This window comes from Protopterus annectens, chromosome 13.part0, assembly GCF_019279795.1.
Source record: "Protopterus annectens isolate FY-2018-M chromosome 13.part0, PAN1.0, whole genome shotgun sequence".
Lineage (NCBI taxonomy): Eukaryota > Metazoa > Chordata > Ceratodontiformes > Protopteridae > Protopterus > Protopterus annectens.
The window spans coordinates 392,076,351-392,095,430 of record NC_056747.1 but is presented as its reverse complement, the minus strand read 5'-3'; the positions used below and the strand labels follow the sequence as shown (position 1 = coordinate 392,095,430).

The 19,080-nt window shown below is 43.3% G+C and overlaps 2 protein-coding genes across 2 annotated transcripts in view; both read right to left on the bottom strand.

Annotated features, from left to right (window-relative positions):
• Positions 1–5,597, bottom strand: part of SZRD1 (SUZ RNA binding domain containing 1) — a 44,334-nt gene extending 38,737 nt beyond the window's left edge. The window contains exon 1 of the mRNA XM_044055458.1: positions 5,036–5,597. Within this exon, the coding sequence (XP_043911393.1) occupies positions 5,036–5,580 (545 nt within the window). The 5' untranslated portion in view covers positions 5,581–5,597. The remainder of the gene's footprint in view (positions 1–5,035) is intronic.
• ARID3A (AT-rich interaction domain 3A) overlaps positions 1–19,080 on the bottom strand; it is a 1,395,207-nt gene that overhangs the window by 58,959 nt on the left and 1,317,168 nt on the right. The window contains exon 8 of the mRNA XM_044054833.1: positions 12,200–12,289. Within this exon, the coding sequence (XP_043910768.1) occupies positions 12,200–12,289 (90 nt within the window). The remainder of the gene's footprint in view (positions 1–12,199; positions 12,290–19,080) is intronic.

Here is a 19,080-nt window from a genome sequence, read left to right as displayed (position 1 = left end):
TGAGATAGATGCAGGTGCGAGAGCTGGGACAGGAGGAGGGAATAGGAAATAGTGTTGAATGCCTTTGAGAGGTCAAGAAAAAGAGAAGATACGTATCTGCCGCTCTCACATGCTAGGTTGACTGTTTCGAGGAAGGAAATGAGGGCTGTCATGGTGCTTTGGCCTGGGAGGAAGCCGTGCTGGGTGGGAGAGAGGAGTTTGTGCTGGATTAGGTAGGGCATGAGCTGGGAGTGGATGGCTTTCTCTAGAATTTTAGAGAGAGGAGAGAGTATAGCTATGGGTCTGAAGTTGGTAGTGTCTGTGTTCTTACCACCTTTGTGGAGAGGAATTATGTATGCATAACGCCAGATGGTTGGTACATAGGATTCCTGAATGGATCTATTAATGAGGATGGATATGGGATAGGCTATAGATTCGGCTGATATTTGAAGAAAATTTGCTGGAAGGTTGTCAGGGCATTGGCATGGTTTCAGCTTTTGTAGTAATCTTTTTATAGTATAGGTGGAGACAGGTTTAAGTGAGAATAGCGGTGGAGGAGGGGGTGAGAGGGTTTGGGGTGCAGGGTGAGGGGTTAGTAATGATGGATGGATTGGGGAAAGTGGAGGATAATTTAGCTATACAATCAATGAAAAATGTGTTGAAGTTAGTGGCCGTTTCAAGACTTGAGAGGTTGGGATTGGGGCAGGGGTTGGAAGTATTACCAGGGTTGAGTATTGAAGAGATGGATGTCCAGAATTTCTTTGGATTGTTTGAGTGTTTGTATTGCAGACTGCTGTAGTAGTTTTTGCGATCTTTTGTTATTGATTTTTTGGCCAGGTTATGAAGATGTTTATATTCTTGGAGGGTGGTGGATTTTTTCTGTTTTTGGTACAGTTTCCACTTTGTTTCTCTGAGTGATTATCAATTTAGTTTCTTGGGATAGCCAGGGGCAGGAATTTGTTTTGATACGTTTGGTTTGTAAAGGGGCTACTTTATCAAGTAAGGTAAGGAAGGTTTGGTTAAAATATGTGACGGTGTTATCTAGTGGAAGGATTTTCAGTGGGGACCAATTAGTAACCTTGAGGCATTCAGAGAAGATTTCGGGGTTGAAGGAAGATAGGTTACAGGATTGTTTGAAAATGTGTTGTTTTTCTATGTGTGAGGATAGGCGGTCAGTGAAGGCTGGTAAGTGGTTGCCTAGGGGGTCTGGTATTACACCAGCTTTCGAGATACGGTTGGGATGTGTTGTTAATATCCAGTCTAAGATGGTACCGGAGGAACCATCTTTGTTTGGCCTAGTAGGGAGGTCTATTAGTTGGGTGAAATTGCAGAGGTTAATAGAGTGAGATGGGGTATCTATGAGGAAGGAGGTCCAGGTAATATTTACATCACCAAGAATGTAGGTTTCATATTTGATGTTTGAGTTAAACCAAGAGAGGATGTTTTCCAGAGTTTTGGTATTGTCTCCGGGTGGGATGTAGATGGAGCAGATGCAGAAAGCCTACAGTCATTTCTGCATTGGCAAATGTTGGGATGGGGTTGGTCAATGGAGTAAAGTGAGAGTGGAGGAGTAGATAATTGCTACGTCACCTCCTTTACTATGAGTTCTATCATTGCGTATAATGTGGTAACCTGGAGGAAGGATTTCATTATCTCTGATGGAGGGTTTGAGCCAGGTCTCAGAGACAGTGGTTATGTCTGGCTGGTTGTAAGAGAGCCAGGCATGAAGGCTGGGGATTTTATTACGGAGGTTTTGTGCATTTAGGGTCATGAGGCGGATAGTCTTGTGTTTGTGTTGATTAGAACTTGGGTTAGGGTGGGTACAGGTAGGGGTTGGGCCTGGGTTAGGGTGGATGTCACCTGACAGAGAGAGTGAGATATGAGAGAGGATCTGATTGAAGAAAAGTAGAGGATACAGGGAAGTATGTTTTTTTGGGGGGAGGGTTGTCTTACAGAAAGTAGATAGAGTGGGGTGAGGAGATGGTGATGTAGGGAGTAAGGAGAGTTTGAAAAGATTGGATGGGCTGGAGGAGTAAAGTTCTGGAGAGATCTGTGAATATGAGTGGGATATATCTGGGGGGTGTGAGGTGGTGGTGTGTGTGGTTAGAGGTAGGTATGTATTAGTGTGGAGGCTAAGTTGGGTAATGTAGGTTAGGCATATTAAAAGGGTAGATAGTAGTAGAGCTTGTTGTGGGAAGGTAGGCATTGTTGTATAGATGTGTGAGGTGTGGTGTATGTATGAGAGAGGGTGGGGGTGTGTATGAGATTGGTGTGTGTATGAAGTGCTACGCTCATCATGCAAACGGTAATGTTCCAAAGGTCGCTCTTTTTCTCTCTTGAAAGTCCACCAGTTTCACCAATGTAACCACCATGTCTTGTTCGCTGCTCTCGGCCATTTGCATGAAAAGGTGACAATGACCTCTGCTTGTACTGATAATTGTGCATCAGTCCCATATCTGAAGAATTACTGTTTTTCTTCTTCGGGTATACAGGTTCTACTTTCAAAGTACAGCAAACCTTGGGAATTTCCTCTGGAAGACCCAGTCTTAGCTTTCCTGGTCCCCATCTTGGTCCCTTAAAAAGTACAGAAAGCTTGTTGCAGAAACCAGGTGCGATCCAAAATGTATTCCAGATGTGAAGCAGGAGCTGAAACAGGTCAGCTGAGATGGCTGTAGTGATGAGAGCATATGGACCATTCACCAGACCTGCACACAATCAGCATAGCAATTGTGGTTCCAATTCCATTCTGACCGATATTGTTATACAGGAACAACATGGGAGCTGCTACAATGAGCATCACACAGCAGGTTGTCGCTCTCCCTCCCGTGTAGTTAGAAACTATACCTGCAATTATCCCACCCAAAATTCCTCCAAAATCAAAGAGCGTAGATATATCTCCAGCACCTTTTGAATCTAAATGTGCTACGTTGGGAATGAACAGTGGTAGCCAGTAAAGAAAGGTGTAGCTGACAAGCTTGGCAAATAGTAAGAAGAGGGAAAACTCCAACACACCTGGAATTTTAAAGACACTTACAAAGCTGATGGCAGTGGGCTCTTCAATGACAGTGCCCCGCTCTGTGGGTATGTTGATACTGCCATCTGCTGCATGGTTCGGGCTCCTAAAGAGTTCCTCATCACTACCATTTCTGATTAATGGTGTCTGTTCAAGTCCTTCATGGTGTTGAGGAGGACAGCAATCCACATCTTCTTGACATTTCAGTGTTGGCTGTGGTATGCTGTTATCCACTTCCCTGCCATCTAACCACAGGGTTAGAGTTGCTGGCGCTGTGTCAGACTCCAAGCCGGTCACAAGTGGTGTCCCACAGGGCTCGGTCCTTGGCCCCCTATTGTTTGGCATCTACTTCTCAGAAGTACAGGCCAACATGGGAGGACTTTGGCTGACAAAGTTTGCAGATGACTGCAAACTGGGTGCCATAGTGGAAAGTGCATCGGACACGGATATCCTTCAGAAGGGACTCACTGAAACAGATAGCTGGTGCCAGAGCCATGGCCTGAAGTTAAACGCCAAAAAATGTATAGTCATACCCTTCGGGAAAAACAAGGTAACCCCAAGCTACCATATAGGTGGCAATCCACTAAGCACAGAAGAGGTTATCAGGGACCTGGGGACCCAGGTTGACAGTGGCCTTTCTTTTGACACTCACATTGCTAAAGTGGTTAGAAAGACCTTCTACATTGCCCACCTGATCATGAAGGGATTCACATCCAGATCTAGTGAGGTCATTGTTCCCCTGTACTCTTCACTTATCAGACCAATGATCGAGTACAATGCCCCATTCGGGATGTATCTCACCCGACATCTGCAGCAATTGGAGAGACCCCAAAAGTTCCTCACCAAAAGGATAAAGGGACTCCAAAATCTGTCATATGCTGCCAGATTGAAGAAACTCCAGCTCTATTCAGTCACAAACCGTCTGCTCAGAGGTGACATGTGCCTGACATACAAGGCCATGTCCAACCCGGAATTAATGGACATGCTCCACCTCAAAAAATCCAAATCCACCAAAACCACTAGAGCAAGCGACTTAAACCTTAGCACGGATATAAATAGGGCGTGCTGGAGGGATAGATTTATCACTCAGAGACTCCCTATGCTGTGGAATAAAATCCCGGTCCATGTGAGGCAGAGCACCTCGCTGACTCTGTTCAAGAGAAATCTAGACCTGTGGATGGGAGATCGTAGGTTTACCCCGGGAATCATCTCTGGGTCACTGCTGGACAGAGGCACAACAAACTAATGGGCACAGTATTTTTTCATATAAGGGGTGGCGTAAGCCACAATAATTTGGGCTAGGCTTATAAATGCCTTAGGGCAGATAGCCTAGTATAAACCTATGAACCTATGAACCTATCAGATGGACCTGCTGGCTGTGGTATGCTGTCAACTGCTTCACTGCCATCAGATGGACCTGCTGGCTGTGGTATGCTGTCATCTGCTTCGGTGCCATTGGATGGACCTGCTGACTGTGGTATGCTGTCATCTGCTTCAGTGCCATCGGATGGACCTGCTGACTGTGGTATGCTGTCATCTGCTTCACTGCCATTAGATGGACCTGCTGACTGTGGTATGCTGTCATCTGCTTCACTGCCATCAGATGGACCTGCTGACTGTGGTATGCTGTCATCTGCTTCACTGCCATCGGATGGACCTGCTGGCTGTGGTATGCTGTCATCTGCTTCACTGCCATCGGATGGACCTGCTGGCTGTGATATGCTGTCACCTGCTGCATTGCCATCAGATGGACCTGCTGGCTGTGGTATGCTGTCATCTGCTTCACCGCAATCAGATGGACCTGCTGGCTGTGGTATGTTGTCATCTGCTTCACCGCCATCAGATGGACCTGCTGGCTGTGGTATGCTGTCATCCGCTTCACCGCCATCAGATGGACCTGCTGGCTGTGGTATGCTGTCATCTGCTTCACCTCCATCAGATGGACCTGCTGGCTGTGGTATGCTGTCATCTGCTTCACCTCCATCAGATGGACCTGCTGGCTGTGGTATGCTGTCATCTGCTTCACCTCCATCAGATGGACCTGCTGGCTGTGGTATGCTGTCATCTTGCTTTTCCTTCTCTTTAAGGGGATCAGTGTTATACACTCTGAATCCATTCTCCATTCCACATGCAAAACACCCATGGTCTTGGTTAAAACCAGAATACAATAATCCGTTACCGTGAGAATTTGCGGAAAGAAGATTCAAACAAGGCGGGATGGCAAAAACTGTTCTCTCCTGCTGTGGTTTATCCTGCTCTTCTTCTTCTTCTGGACAAGCACTTCCTAAGATCCTCTTCCTTGCCTCTGCATACTCTGCCTCACGCTGGGCAAGTGATGTCACTGGCTGTACTGGCTTGCTTGTAACTTTTGTATTAGTAATTACACCATTACTTGTCGGTCTCTTTAAAATACGTATTTGTTGGGGAGGAGCTGCAGGAAAGGTGTCATCCTGAATTATGACTGGAGCTCTGGAGGGAGACTTTGACTTTCTTTCCTTTTGTACAATCTTCAGCTTTGCTTCTAGTCTTCTGTCTATTTCCCCATTATCAGCCGCGTCTTCCCAACTATCTGCAACATCATCTTCCATTTTACTGTCCACAAGCAGACAACCCATATGCAGAGCTGAAATGTTTTCTCTTTAATCCAGACATTCACCTGCGATATTTAATGTGTTCAAAACTGTCTGTAACAGTCTGTTCATTTGCACTGTTTAAAAAAGTTTCTGAACTACCAATGTGCTCGGGAGACGCTCTCTAAAACCATAGAAGCTTTTCAATAATTTATGTGACTGAACAGCTACATTTCTAGCAAGAAGATAACCGATGAAAATGCTGTACATAGACCATGGTAATAAGTACTACTACTTGACGCACAAGTGAGTGAGATTTGTACTGCTAAATCGTAATGAGCGAAATTATAGCCCCGCTGTACTCACCCTTCATTAGACCAATAGTCAAGTACAATGCGCCATTTGGCATGTACTTGACTAGGCGCTTACAACAACTGGAGCGTCCTCAGAGGTTTCTCACAAAGAAAATACAAGGTGTAAACAAACATGTCCTATTTGGATAGACAAAGCCCTATCCATTTACTCTGTCTCCTACCGACTACTAAGGAGTGACCCTAGCCTGACCTACAAGGCACTCACAAATCCAGCCCTGATGTAGCTGCTACATATCCACATGTCAAACAGTATGAGGAGCACCTCATCTAAGGATCTAAACTTAGTCAGTGACTGAAACAAAACATGCTGGAGAGACAAGAAATGTTGGCTCACAGACTGCCACTTCTTTGGAACAGGCTTCCTATTACATTAAGCAGAGACCTTCCTTCACCCTCTTCAAACGCAGTTTGGATTAATGGAGGGGGAAATCACAAATTCACACCCGGGGTAGTGTCTATGTCCCTGATGGACAGGGACAATCTGTAAGATAATCAATGCATGGGTACAAATCCTTGCTATCCTCTTGCCCCTAGGGCCTATATGCTGGGTAAAAAGTACAGTTTTGTACCTACCATAAATGTAGATGTTCGAGGATTCCATTGCTGCAGTCCTGACTATTGTCAGTCTTTTCTTGCCCCAGATGTCAGAAGACCCTAAAAAGACAAGTCCCAAAAACATGTACAATATATACAACAATATATACAAAAAATATAAGCATGTAAACTCACCTACACAACCACCCCGAAATACAGAGGGGAAGGAGGAACATCTACATTTATGGTAGGTACAAAACTGTACTATGTCTTCCATTGCTGCAGTCCTGACTATTGGGTAGAATCCCAAAGCAGAGGTAAGGGAGGCTGGCAAATTATAAAGTAGTAGGAGCTGACAACATGCCTTGTAAAACAGCTGTGGCAAAACCAGCCCTAGACTTAGAGTAGATAGGAAGGTGATAATGCCTAGAGAAAGTATGCACTGAACTCCAAGTAGCTGCTTCCAGAATATCCTTAGTTGCCACCCCAAGTGGCAGTAGCCCTAGTGGAATGAGGCCTAATCCCAGCTGGAATCTCCTTGCCATGATGGGAATAACAAAATGCAATGCAAAAGCCAATCCACCTAGAAATAGTTTGTTTTGACACAGGCTTGCCCTGAGAACTCAAAGCAAAAGAAACAAACAACTGCTGAGACTGTCTAAAATCCTTAGTCCTGCTTAAATAATAACGCAATTGCCTGTGTACATCTAAAGTGTGCAAAATCTTTTTTATTTCGAGGATCTGCAAAAATGAATAGTTTGGTTTAAAGCCACACTAGAAACCACCTTAGGCATAAAAGAAATGATACCCTATCCTTATGGAAAATCAAAGGGCCTGCAACTCAGACACCCTTCTTGCAGAAGTAATAGCCAACAGAAAAGCAGTCTTCCATGACAAATATTTCAATTCAGCAGTAGCTGCAGGCTCAAAAGGTTGTAGAGTAAGTTTTTCCAACACAAAATTGAGATCCCAAGCAGGTGTAGGAGCTCTTATATTCTTTAAACTGCTTGAACAAAGGATGCGAAAACAAAGGTGGGTCACAATCATAGTGAGCTGAAATTGCTGCAGCATGAATCTTTATGGAAGAGAAGGACAAACCTTTGTCCAATAATTCAGTAAGATATTGAAGAGCCACACTCAAATTAGGCTCAGAAATCTCCAAATTCTTTGCTGTACTCCAAAATAAAAATCTCTTCCATTTTTCTGCATACACTTTCCTTGTACTAGGTCTTCTAGCTTCCATAATCACATTTAAAACTTGTTGAGGAAGTTGAGACCTGCTGTGCTTCAACACAGAATATGCCAAGCTGTTAGATGAAGAGAGTGTAGCTTGACATTGAGCAGATGACCGCCCTTCTGAGATAACAGATGAGGAAGCAGAGGTAAAGGCCATGGAGGCTTCTTTACCAGACTCGTAGTAGAGGGTACCAGTGTTGCCGAGGCCAATCTGGAGCTATCAAAATCATCCTTGGCCTGTCTTGTCTGACCTTTAACAGTACCTTTGGAAGAAGAGGTAGAGGTGGAAAGGCATACACATGAAGGTTTTTCCAACTGAAAGACAGAGCATCCACTTATGAAACCCCTTTGTGCAATACTTTGGCAGCTGGTGGTTTAGTGGAAACAGATCTATGTCTGAGTTCCCCATGACACTGTCAGTTTCTGAAATACATGAAGATCCAGTTTCGGATCCATGATTTGTCTGCTTAACACATCCGCTAAGGAGTTCTGTGCTCCTGGCAGAAACCTTGCCTGAAGAGTTAGTTGCAGGCTTAGCGCAGTCTCCCATAAAATAATTGCTTGCCTGCATAGAGGATAAGAATGTGTTCCCCTTGCTTGTTGATGTACCACATGACAGTTGTGTTGTCTGTTAGAATCAACACCTGCCCTGGAAGAAGTAACTCCTTGAAAGCCATCAATGCAAACTGGACTGCTAACATCTCTTTCATGTTGATATGTAGATGCTGTAGTCTGGCAGGCCACTTGTCTTGTATCCACTTTCCATTTAGATGAGCTCCCCAAGCAATGTCCGAGGCATCTGTCGTTAAGATCTGACTTGCCTCTGGCCGGGTCACAGAGAGTCCCTTGTTTAGGTGACATTCCTGAGCCCACCACAAGAATTCCTTTTGAAGGCAAGGTATTATTTGAATGACAGTGTCCAAATCCTGGCAGTGCTGTGTCCATACATTTTTGAGATACCATTGTAACTTTCTCATATGCAGTTTGGCATTGGGAAGCACCAGAATACAAGATGCCATGAACCCTAATGCTTGAAGGACTGTCCTTGCAGTCAGCACGGACTGATGAGATAGTTGATGGAAGTAAAGTGACAGACTCTTTTGTTTGTCCGGGGTTAAAAAGGCCATCTGGGCTGCTGTATTCAGTCTCACACCCAGAAAGCACATGTCTTGAGAGGGTACTAGACTGGACTTTATTTCGCTCACAGAATACCCTAGGCATCTTAGATAACATATTCCAGGTGCTGTAGAAGAACTTCCTTTCTTGAGCCAGAATCAGGCAGTCGCCCAAGTAAGGATAGATTTGAATTCCTTGAAGCCTGAAGTAAGCTATCACTGGAGCCAGAACGAACACTCTAGTAGATAAGCCAAAGGGCAATGCAGAGAACTGATAATGAGAATTTCCAGTTGCAGATATTTCCTGCAAGTTAGCCTTATAGGCACATGAAGGTAAGCTTCTTTGAGATCTAAAGTTACCATCCAGTGATCTTTGCCCAGCAGAGGTAAAAGCTGTTGTAACGCCAACATCTTGAACTTGGGAATGTCCAGATAAGTGTTGAGGATAGATAAATCCAAAATTGGTCTCCACGTGTTTCCTTCTTTGGTACAAGGAACAGGCGAGAATAAAATCCTAGGCCCCTTTCTGATACAGGGACTGGCTGAATGGCTATGTGAAGTAACTGTAAAACTTGCTTGTGAGCCTCTTTCCGTTGTTGAGGAGGCATGCCTTTGAAAGGGGCATTGTATGGAAATAAAATCTGTAACCTTGGTGAATGATATCCAACACCCATTTGTCTTGAGTAATTAAATCCCAATTTTCTTTGAAAAGAGACAGTCTTCCTCCCAAAGGAGCTGCCAAACGTGAATCTGCTGGCAGCTGAAAAACAGGTCATTGGGTCTGTTTACGAAAGGACTGACCCTGCCCTCACCAGAAGTCTGAGCAGGTGAACTCCTGTTCTAGGCCTAAAGAACCTTGAGGCCTAGACCTACCCTAGACTGAGAATCATAAGCAGGATATGTCCACCCCTTAGCAGGCCAATTTCTACTAAACTGGCTGCACCTGCAAAAATCTTTTACAGTTTGCATAGACTTAGCTTTGTCCTCCATTTTCTTTAAAACTGCTTCCACAGGCGAACCAAACAACACATCAGACTGTAAAGGAGCATCCAAAATCCTTGTCTTAACATGCTCAGCTAAATTCTGATCCTTCAACCAGGCATGCCTGCGAAGAACAGAACTGGTAGCAGCCACGGTCCAGGAGGCCTGTACAGCATCAAAACCACATTGCAAAGAATGCTTACCCACTTGTTCAGACACATGAACCAAATCCAGCAACTCTTTACATTCAATACCTTCCAAAGCATCCACCTTAGATTTCAATTGTGAAAGGAGATAATTCTGATATTTTAGCATGTGAAACTGACAATTCAAAGCTCTCATGGCTAGAGTGGAAGAAGTATACACTTTCTTTCCCCACCTATCCAAAGCCCGTGCCTCTTTATCAGTGGGAACAGGATTTTTAACCAACTCTTAAACAAATATTTATGAGCCGGGCACCCTATAATACCTATCAGGCTTAACAGGAGCAGGAGGCAAAGAGTCAGGGTTCAGGGAAGCCTCTGCAAAACATCTTCCACCACATTCAACACAGGAGGAATAGCTAAAGGCCTATGCTGGGGTAAAACAAGAACTCCCTAAGCCTTTCCCTGAGTCAGAGTAATCCTGGCCTTCCCATTTAAAGTGCTCCCTCATGGAATGCAAAGTCTCTGAAAATGAGAAATCCTCAGGTGGAGAAGCTGTAGGAGTGGAATCATCCACATCAGAATCAGAATAAGTAGGATACTCCTGCATATCTTCCACAGAAGATTCTGAAGCCTCTGAACACTGTTCAAAACTATCAAACTCGGTTCCACCCTAGGCCTCTTATCAGGCGGGGCATAGAACCCCTAATCATAGTAATCAAATCTTCTGCCATTTTAAGCATATGTTTCTTAGGTACAGAACCGAAATGCTAGGAGAAGCCCCCACTGAAGCTGAAGTAGGCCTACCTCTCAAAGAAGTTTTGGCAACAGAAGGAGAGGCCCTAACTACCTTGGGAAGAGAGGGAAGAACAGTCACCTGAGAAGCCCCTCAGCCTGGCCTACCTCCTGAGAAGGCACATCCTGTAAGAGTATAGTTTCTGCCTGGGACTCCATGGAAACTCCTGGCAAAACCTCCGGCTCCACTGAGCCTTCTAAAGAACCGACGTCCGGGACTGCCGGTTCCTCAACCCTAGGCTTCACAGTTTTATCCTTGCGCTTCTTGAGGAAGGGCGCCGGAGCATCCGCTTCCCAAACACTAACCTGGCACAGTCTAACCTCCTCTTAATAGTGCGTTTGTTAAACCTAGCACAAGAGCGGCAACCAACAACGTCGTGCTCAGGCCCTAAACAAGGTATACACAAGGTATGATAATCCCTATGAGGTATCTGTTTCCCACAAGAAATACAGTTATTCACTTTTTCTGACATCCGGTAAAATACTGAGGCAAGAAAAACTAAAATGTTCCCCGGGTACTTAGCCAACTCTGTTCGGTCTGAAACTCCTTTCGAAATATTTCAGTACGCCAACCTGCACAAAACTGCTTCTGCATCGGACCATGCGGCAAAAGACTGGGGATATGGCGTCGGTCATGCGATTAGTACCCTGACGCTGACGTGTCGTCCTAATGCGACGACCGACGCCAGCCTTATACTCTGGTATTCGGGCCGACTGGACGCGGACTATACCCCAATAGTCAGGATTGCAGCAATGGAAGACGAAGAACATCTGGGTTATATTGGCTAGGCTTGTAAGGGTTCTTATGCCATTAGCTTAATAATCTCCTATGAAACTATTAACCATACCCTTCTTTTTCAAGCAAATCTGCAATGTTTGTGTCCAAATCATGTAAATATAGTAGAAAAAGAACTCTGACTCCAAAAACAAAATGTAGTCTTCCTCACTGTGTCTGCAGCTCCTACCACTAATCCAACACATTCTCATTAGAAACTAAGCATGAATGCATTACCTTGCAGAAAATCAACTTGAGTCAATGAATGTTTCAGAATACCTCCTCTGCATCCTACACAAGATGCAACTATTACACCACTGCCATCACACTGCTAATAATTCTGTGATAAGCCCTACAAACCTAAGTCCTTCTCAGGATGGTGCTACCAACCTCTCCTTACCAAGAACCAGACTGCAAGTAAGAGAAGACACCTTCTGAACTTCAGCACTGTCTGTGCCACCCTGCCACTTGCTATTAGTTTACCCAGCAACTTCAGTTACTTCAGGTCATGCCTGAAAAGGTGCCATCTGGTTAAGTCCACCAACTCAGTTATCAAACATTAATAAATAAAACATTTTTTGAGACAGACAAAAAAAAAACTCCCTTTACATGCAACACTGGAATGCCTGCCTACACCCTGCAAAAGCACATATGACTTACAGACGTAAAAACGCACTATCTCACCAGTGTACACGATTCCATTAATTTCCACTGACATGCTGATACTGTTTGTGCCATTCAGACTCAGGTTCATTGCTGTTTCTTGTCGTGTATCTGTGAAAACAAAATCAAGATGAGTAAGAAGGTAGACTACTACTGTCTTCTCAAAAAAGAGCGAAGCAGTGTTGCTTACTATACACAAGACAGACTAGACAGAACAGAAACTACATTAGCTGGCAAGGGTTCACAAGGAAGACATTGTATTCAGTCTAGCTCCCAAAATACCAACAGTAGTACAACTGTGACTTACAATGGCAACAAATATTCAAAGTTAAGGGAACATTGTTACAGTAATATTCATATTCACGATGTATGGGCCAATAGCAGCAGGTGAACATCAGCCTGTTCAGTCTTCTTATGTTACATACTGATGGATGAGCAGAAAAAGTTGTCTTTGGTGAGATCGAATAGAGACTAGTAATAAATGCATTTGTGGTATCAACCAGGGGAGAAGATATGGACAATAATAAAGAGTTGAAGGAATTAATTTGGGAGGGTACGAGAGAGACTTAAGTGGGATAAGTTGATCGTTCCCAGTGAAAAAGGTGGTTTAGGATTGCCTGGTTTGAATGGACACTTTTGAGCTACCCTGTTAAGGCTTAGATATATAATGCAAGCAGAAGATTATGAATCAAAGTGGAAAGGGAGACCGATAATGAAACAGGGAAGATGCTTGAGAAATGAGGAGACAACAGGATTTTCAATACAGATCCTTAAGAAGAACCACCACCATCATACAGACTATACATTTGCAGAAAGTATTCTAAGAACTAAGCAAACATAGAAATGAAGAAAGAAGATTTTGCCAACATGGAAGACTGCAAGTAGGGGTATAAAAACTGGTAAGAAATGGCTGGAATTTGCTGGAGAAAACTGGCAAAAGAACCAGTGTATTGGGAGATAACAACTATAGAGAGAAAGGTAATGGTGTGTGATGAGGCCAAACAGAAGTTTAGACTGTAGGTTAGAGACGGTCTTTCCTGCCAGGGATTGATATCAGAGTTTAAGCAGAGACAAAGGGACAGGGAAGTGTTAAGTGAAAGACCAGTTCGGGGAGAGTTTTTAGTCGAGTCTAAAACATAAGTTGCTATTAAAAAGGAGATAACTGGCAAGGCATATAAAATATTGCTTGAGAAATAAAAGAATGAGTCAGAGGAGATGAGAAAAGACTGGGAAGGGACACTGGAAAGGTAATTTAAAGATCACAGGAAGGTCATCTGTATGGCTTGCAAGTATGCGACAAAGTCCAGAAGGTTTAGGATTTTTGCTTGAAGTGTCTGCGTAGGTATTATTATACCCTTAGAGGACTTCAGAGAATTTTTTCCTCAGGTAGACAGCAAAGGCTGAAGGTGTGAAGGAAGAGAGTTAACCAGAAACATATTTTGGGGGAATATAACGAGTTGGGAGACTTTAAAGTTGCCCCACAGAGTTCTCTCGTCAGAAATGTTGAGGGAGAAAATGGCTGTAACTAATGAAATGACTCTTGTGAGCTGCCAAAAAAGCAACTATTAGAAAATGGAAATCAAAATGTAAATCAATTGTAATTGAAGTATTGGATATTATACAGCAGATAAAAGAACCAGAAGTGGATCTTTAGGGGAAGGAGCAAACTACAAAGAAACTAACTTGATTTATGGTAGAAATACATGCAAAATAATGTTAAGGAGGAGGAGGAATGAAGTTTAAGAAAAGGCAGGAAATGAGCAATTTATGTAATACTGGAGTGAATAACTTGTTATAAAGAAAGAAAAAAAAACATATAATGTGCAATGCATTAATATGACAAATGTTAATACGGTTTGCTTTCTTTTTTATTAATTTACGTACCTGTATCTTAAACAAAGTTGAATACTCACCATAACAATAGATCAGTGTTATTCGTTTCCATCCTTCCTCAATGTATGGGTCTCATATCCAACCTCTAATCTGACCGGCCACTTTCAGGCTTTGCATTCAGTGCTCAGGCTCCTCCTCTTACTCAATTTCTGTGCAAAAAGCGAGCTACCTCAGACTGAGTTTGCCCACCAAAAGCAAAATGAATTAGGAATATAAAGAGTGTAACAAAAAATAACTGACTTAAGCACTGCCAGCTTAGAGAGAGAGAACCTGAAATACGCAAGGCTATGTTATCCAGATATGACAATATGAGAAACTGAAACAAAAGGAAGGGGATGGTGGTGGGTGGATAGTTGATGTAGGATGGAAACAGACAACACAGATAAAGAAGTTATGTACTTACCATAACGTTCCATGTGAGTTGTTTATCCTGCCTTTATTCTCAATGAAGGGTTCGGAGCCGATCCTCGGCTCCGACAAGGCCGATAGCAAAGCTCAAGGTTTGCCAGTAGCTTAAGACCAATTCCCTTATCCCACAATGCACTGCTGGAATTACCTCAGATCTTGTTTGCTGCGAGTATAAATATATATACCCTTTTATTTATTTCTGCAAGGAAGCACTTCCCGAAGGGGAAGAAGAAATATTGAATAACCAGGATGGTACTAGCCTCTAAGTCGACTGTCAGCCAGGAAGGGGAAGGAGGGAGGGAGGGACGCGAGAATAAAGGTGAGATAAACAACTCACATAGAACGTTATGGTGAGTACATAACTTCTTTATGTGAAGTTGTTAAATCTCGCCGTTTATTCTCACTGCTGGTTAGCGTCTCTAGCACCCTCAATCCTGGGTGGCTCATAGAAGTACATTCTTCAGTACCGTGGAACCAAAGGAAGACCTGTCCCTAGAAGCCTTATCTACCTTGTAATGCGTGATAAAGGTATGAGGCTTAGACCAAGTGGCTGCAGCGCAAATATTGTCAAGGGGCAATTTAGCTTGAAAGGCAGAAGACGTAGAAACGGCTCTAGTAGAATGAGCCTTAGGTTTGTGTATAAATGGCATGCTCGCATTCGCATAAACAAAGGATATACAATCTGATAACCATTTAGATAAAATTGTTTAGCCACTAGATTACCTTTTCTGGCTTCTGAGGATGATACAAAAAGTTGATCTGATTTTCTAATATCCTTAGTTCTGTCAAGATAAAATCTGAGCTGTCTATATACATCAAGTTTGTGCAGCATGTATTCCAATTTGCTAGAGTGGTTGGGAAAAAAAGACTGGCAGCTCAATGACCTGACTGATATTGGATTCAGAACAGACTTTAGTCAAAAATGAGGGGTTTGTTCTCAGAGATACTCTATCAGCATGGTAAATCATGTAAGGTGGTCTGACGGATAATGCTTGAAGTTCTGACACACTGCAGGCAGAAGTAATGGCCACTAGAAAAATAATTTTCTAGGATAAATATTTGAGATCACAAGAAGATGCTGGTTCAAAAGGGGGAAGAATAATTTGAGACAGCATAAAGTTCGAAATTCCCTACTCTCCCTGGAATTTGACAGAAGGTCTCATGTGAAGAACACCTTTAAGAAAAGTTTTAGATAACTTAAGGCCCCATAACATTCGAGCCACCAAATCCAAGGTGGAAATTTGAGATGGCAGCTAACTGGACTCGAACTGTTGCAACTGCTGCCCCTTTCTTAAAAATCTTTGTCAGATCTTTAAATTTCTAGTCTCCCACCAGGATAGAAGTGCTCCTCAGCAATTACATTCTGCTTGCCGAGCACACTCAAGCAAATCTGCAGTCTGCGGCTACCACTCCACCCATACAGTATAAGAAGGAATCAGTACTGCAAACTAAACAAGGATATACATTTTGAGCCTCAAGACCAGGAGCACACTCAAGCAAATCTGCAGTCTGCGGCTACCACTCCACCCATACAGTATAAGAATGAATCAGTACTGCAAACTAAACAAGGATATACATTTTGAGCCTCAAGAGCAGGGTCAAGTCCACCCAGGCATTCTATGTGTATGTTTTATGAGAGTGAAGCTATTACATTAGCTGTATTTCTTAGTAGTTCTCAGCTTGCTAATAAAACTGACTGTTGTAGCCTTGTGTCCCCCCCCCCCCCCGCTAGTACAGTAATCCTAACTGTCCAATAGACAGTATACATTTAATTCACATCCCTGTGACTAAATTAACCATCAAGCAGCCCTCTCAGTGCTTTCTGCCTTAGTTTGTATCACTTGGAGGCCCACCTGTTTATTTGCATCTCTATACATTCCCCTTCATCGCTAATGTATCTCCCTACTCTAATCTGTGCACAAACTGGTTACTAATCAGCAAGTCAATGTGCAGACACACTCCCAACCTTAATAAACTTTGCTGTCTCTTCTCTCCTTCACTTTACGGGTAGTTTTAATTATTACTTACCCCCTCTGAGGCCTTCACTGACTTCTACTGATTGCCTCTCTGGTTTCTTTGCATTTCACCTGGTTTACACCCCTTGTGCTATCTCCCTGCCCCAATACAAAGTCTATATTAGAATCCTGCTGAGCATGAAGCCATCTTTAAATTTCTAGTCTCCCACCAGGACACAAGTGCTCCTCAGTAATTACATTCTGCTTGCCGATAAGCCATTAGACCTCTGGAATTTGTTTTAAAAGTGCTCAGATTTGTAAAGTAATACTTACTTTTTCTTTTGTCTTGGTTGGCTCTGCCCTGCTGCGTTCGCCCTCGTTAACGCTCGGGCTCTCTCCGCTCCCCTGCCCTACCCCCTATTCCCTCCCGCCCCCACTACCTCTATGTTTATAGTACTTACAGCCACGCCCACAGCTCACCCTCACATCACCTCCAACAACCACAGCTCCTCAAGTCATATCACATTATACCACACCAACTTGCTCCACAGAAAATACTCCCAATCACTCTCATTCCCACTAGGCATTTTTTACAACACCCACACTACTTCCCCATCCACATACAGTGCAACCCTATAATTCATATTCAGACCCCCCATCTAGAAACATCTTAAACTTTATAACCATGACGATCACGCAACTAAGTCTAGTCTGTCTTTTCATAATTCTTTACACCACCACAAGCTATCACTCTAGCAATATCCCTAAACTTAGTAGCACAACACTGCATTATGCACTCTCGTATACAGACACCACACATTATAATAATATCTGCCCACAGTTATTCAAGAACTACATAATGGACCAATTCAGGACTAAACACATATGCTCTCATTCCTACTAAAAAAAAAAAAACACAATACTTTCTCACGCTCCTCACCAAACTCCAACATCTGTATAACCATTTTAACTCCAGGCTCACCATAAGTGGGGCTATCCACCCCAACCCAAGCCCAAATCCATCCTGTCCAACTCAAACTGCTCCAACACAAATGTCAGAACATAACATCCCCACTTTCTTCATCCCTGGGCAAATCAACAACAGCAGCAAAACCAACCATCTTTTAATGATAAATATTAATATTAGAAGTATCAAAAATAAAATACCTGAACTCCAGGCCACAATGGCACACTACTCCCCAGACATAGTTGCTTTAACAGAAACCTGGCTAAATAAAAACATAGCTAACTCAGAAGTTCTCTCTACCGGCTACAATATCATTAGACAAGACAGACCTCTTCGTAAAGGGGGTGGAACTGCCTTACTGTACAAGTCAAACTTAACTGTCCGTCAATTACCAAACTCCTACCCCTCCCCCAATAATTGGGACATACTTATCTCACAACTTCAACTTCACCCTAAAAAGGTCATCACCACAACTGTGATCTATATTCCACCTGGTAATACACCTGCTAGCCTTGAAGACTTCTTATCCTGGTGGTGTTCCACATACTCACAAGAAACCCTTATTCTGGGGGACTTCAACCTAGATTGGTTCACCTGTATATCAGAACCACCAAGTAATTTAATAAATCTCCATGGCTACCAGCAGCGAGTCCAAATTCCAACTAGATGTGATAAAAAATCTAAAAGGGAATCCATCCTTGACTGGGTCCTAACTAACAACCCCACATTGTACCCTCACACAGGCAGTCTCCCAGACACCTTAAGTGATCACAACATAATAAGAAGTTATGTACCTACCATAACGTTCCATGTTAGTTGTCTTCTCTCGCCTTCTTTCTTGCTTGATGGGTTCGGAGCCGATCCCTCGGCTCCGACTCGGCACTTGCTAAGCTCGAGAGTCACTTTTACCAGCTCGAGGCAGCCCCATATCCCATGATGCAAGGCGGTAAGTACCCAGATCTCGTTTGATGACAAAGGGCAATAGCACCAAGCATAAAATACTTCCCAAAGGAAGAAGAAAACTTACAGATGGAAGAAGGACCAGGTCTGAATGGTCTTCAGCATAATAATTTCTTATAACAAGGTCTGTCCAGGCCAGGGGGAAGGAGGGAGGGTCGCAAGAAAGAAGGCGAGAGAAGACAACTAACATGGAACGTTATGGTAGGTACATAACTTCTTAATGTTAAGTTGTCAATCTCGCCTTCATTCTTGCTTGATGGGACCGCGTCCTAGCACCTCTATCCTGGGTGGCTCAATGGAACAGACTCTTGAGGACTGTAGAGCCAAAACTGGCTCTGTCCCTGGAGGCCAAGTCCAATTTGTAATGGGAAACAAAAGTGTGAGGAGTGGCCCAAGTGGCGCTGCACAAATAGTGTCTAAAGGAAGTCTAGCTTGAAAGGCTGTAGAAGTAGCTAAGCTCCTAGTTGAATGTGCTTTAGGTTTTGAGCACAGCTGTTTTCCCCTGAGCAGATAAATTTCAGAGATGACCGAAGAAAGCCATCTGGACAAGGTCACTTTAGAAACAGGAAGGCCTTTTTTATTATCCGCATAGGAAACAAAAAGTTGATCAGATTTTCTAAATTTTTTTGTTCTGTCCAAATAATATCTAAGTTGACGGTGGACATCAAGATAATGTAGTTTTGTTCAGCTCTGTCTGAATAGTTTGGGAAAAATACAGG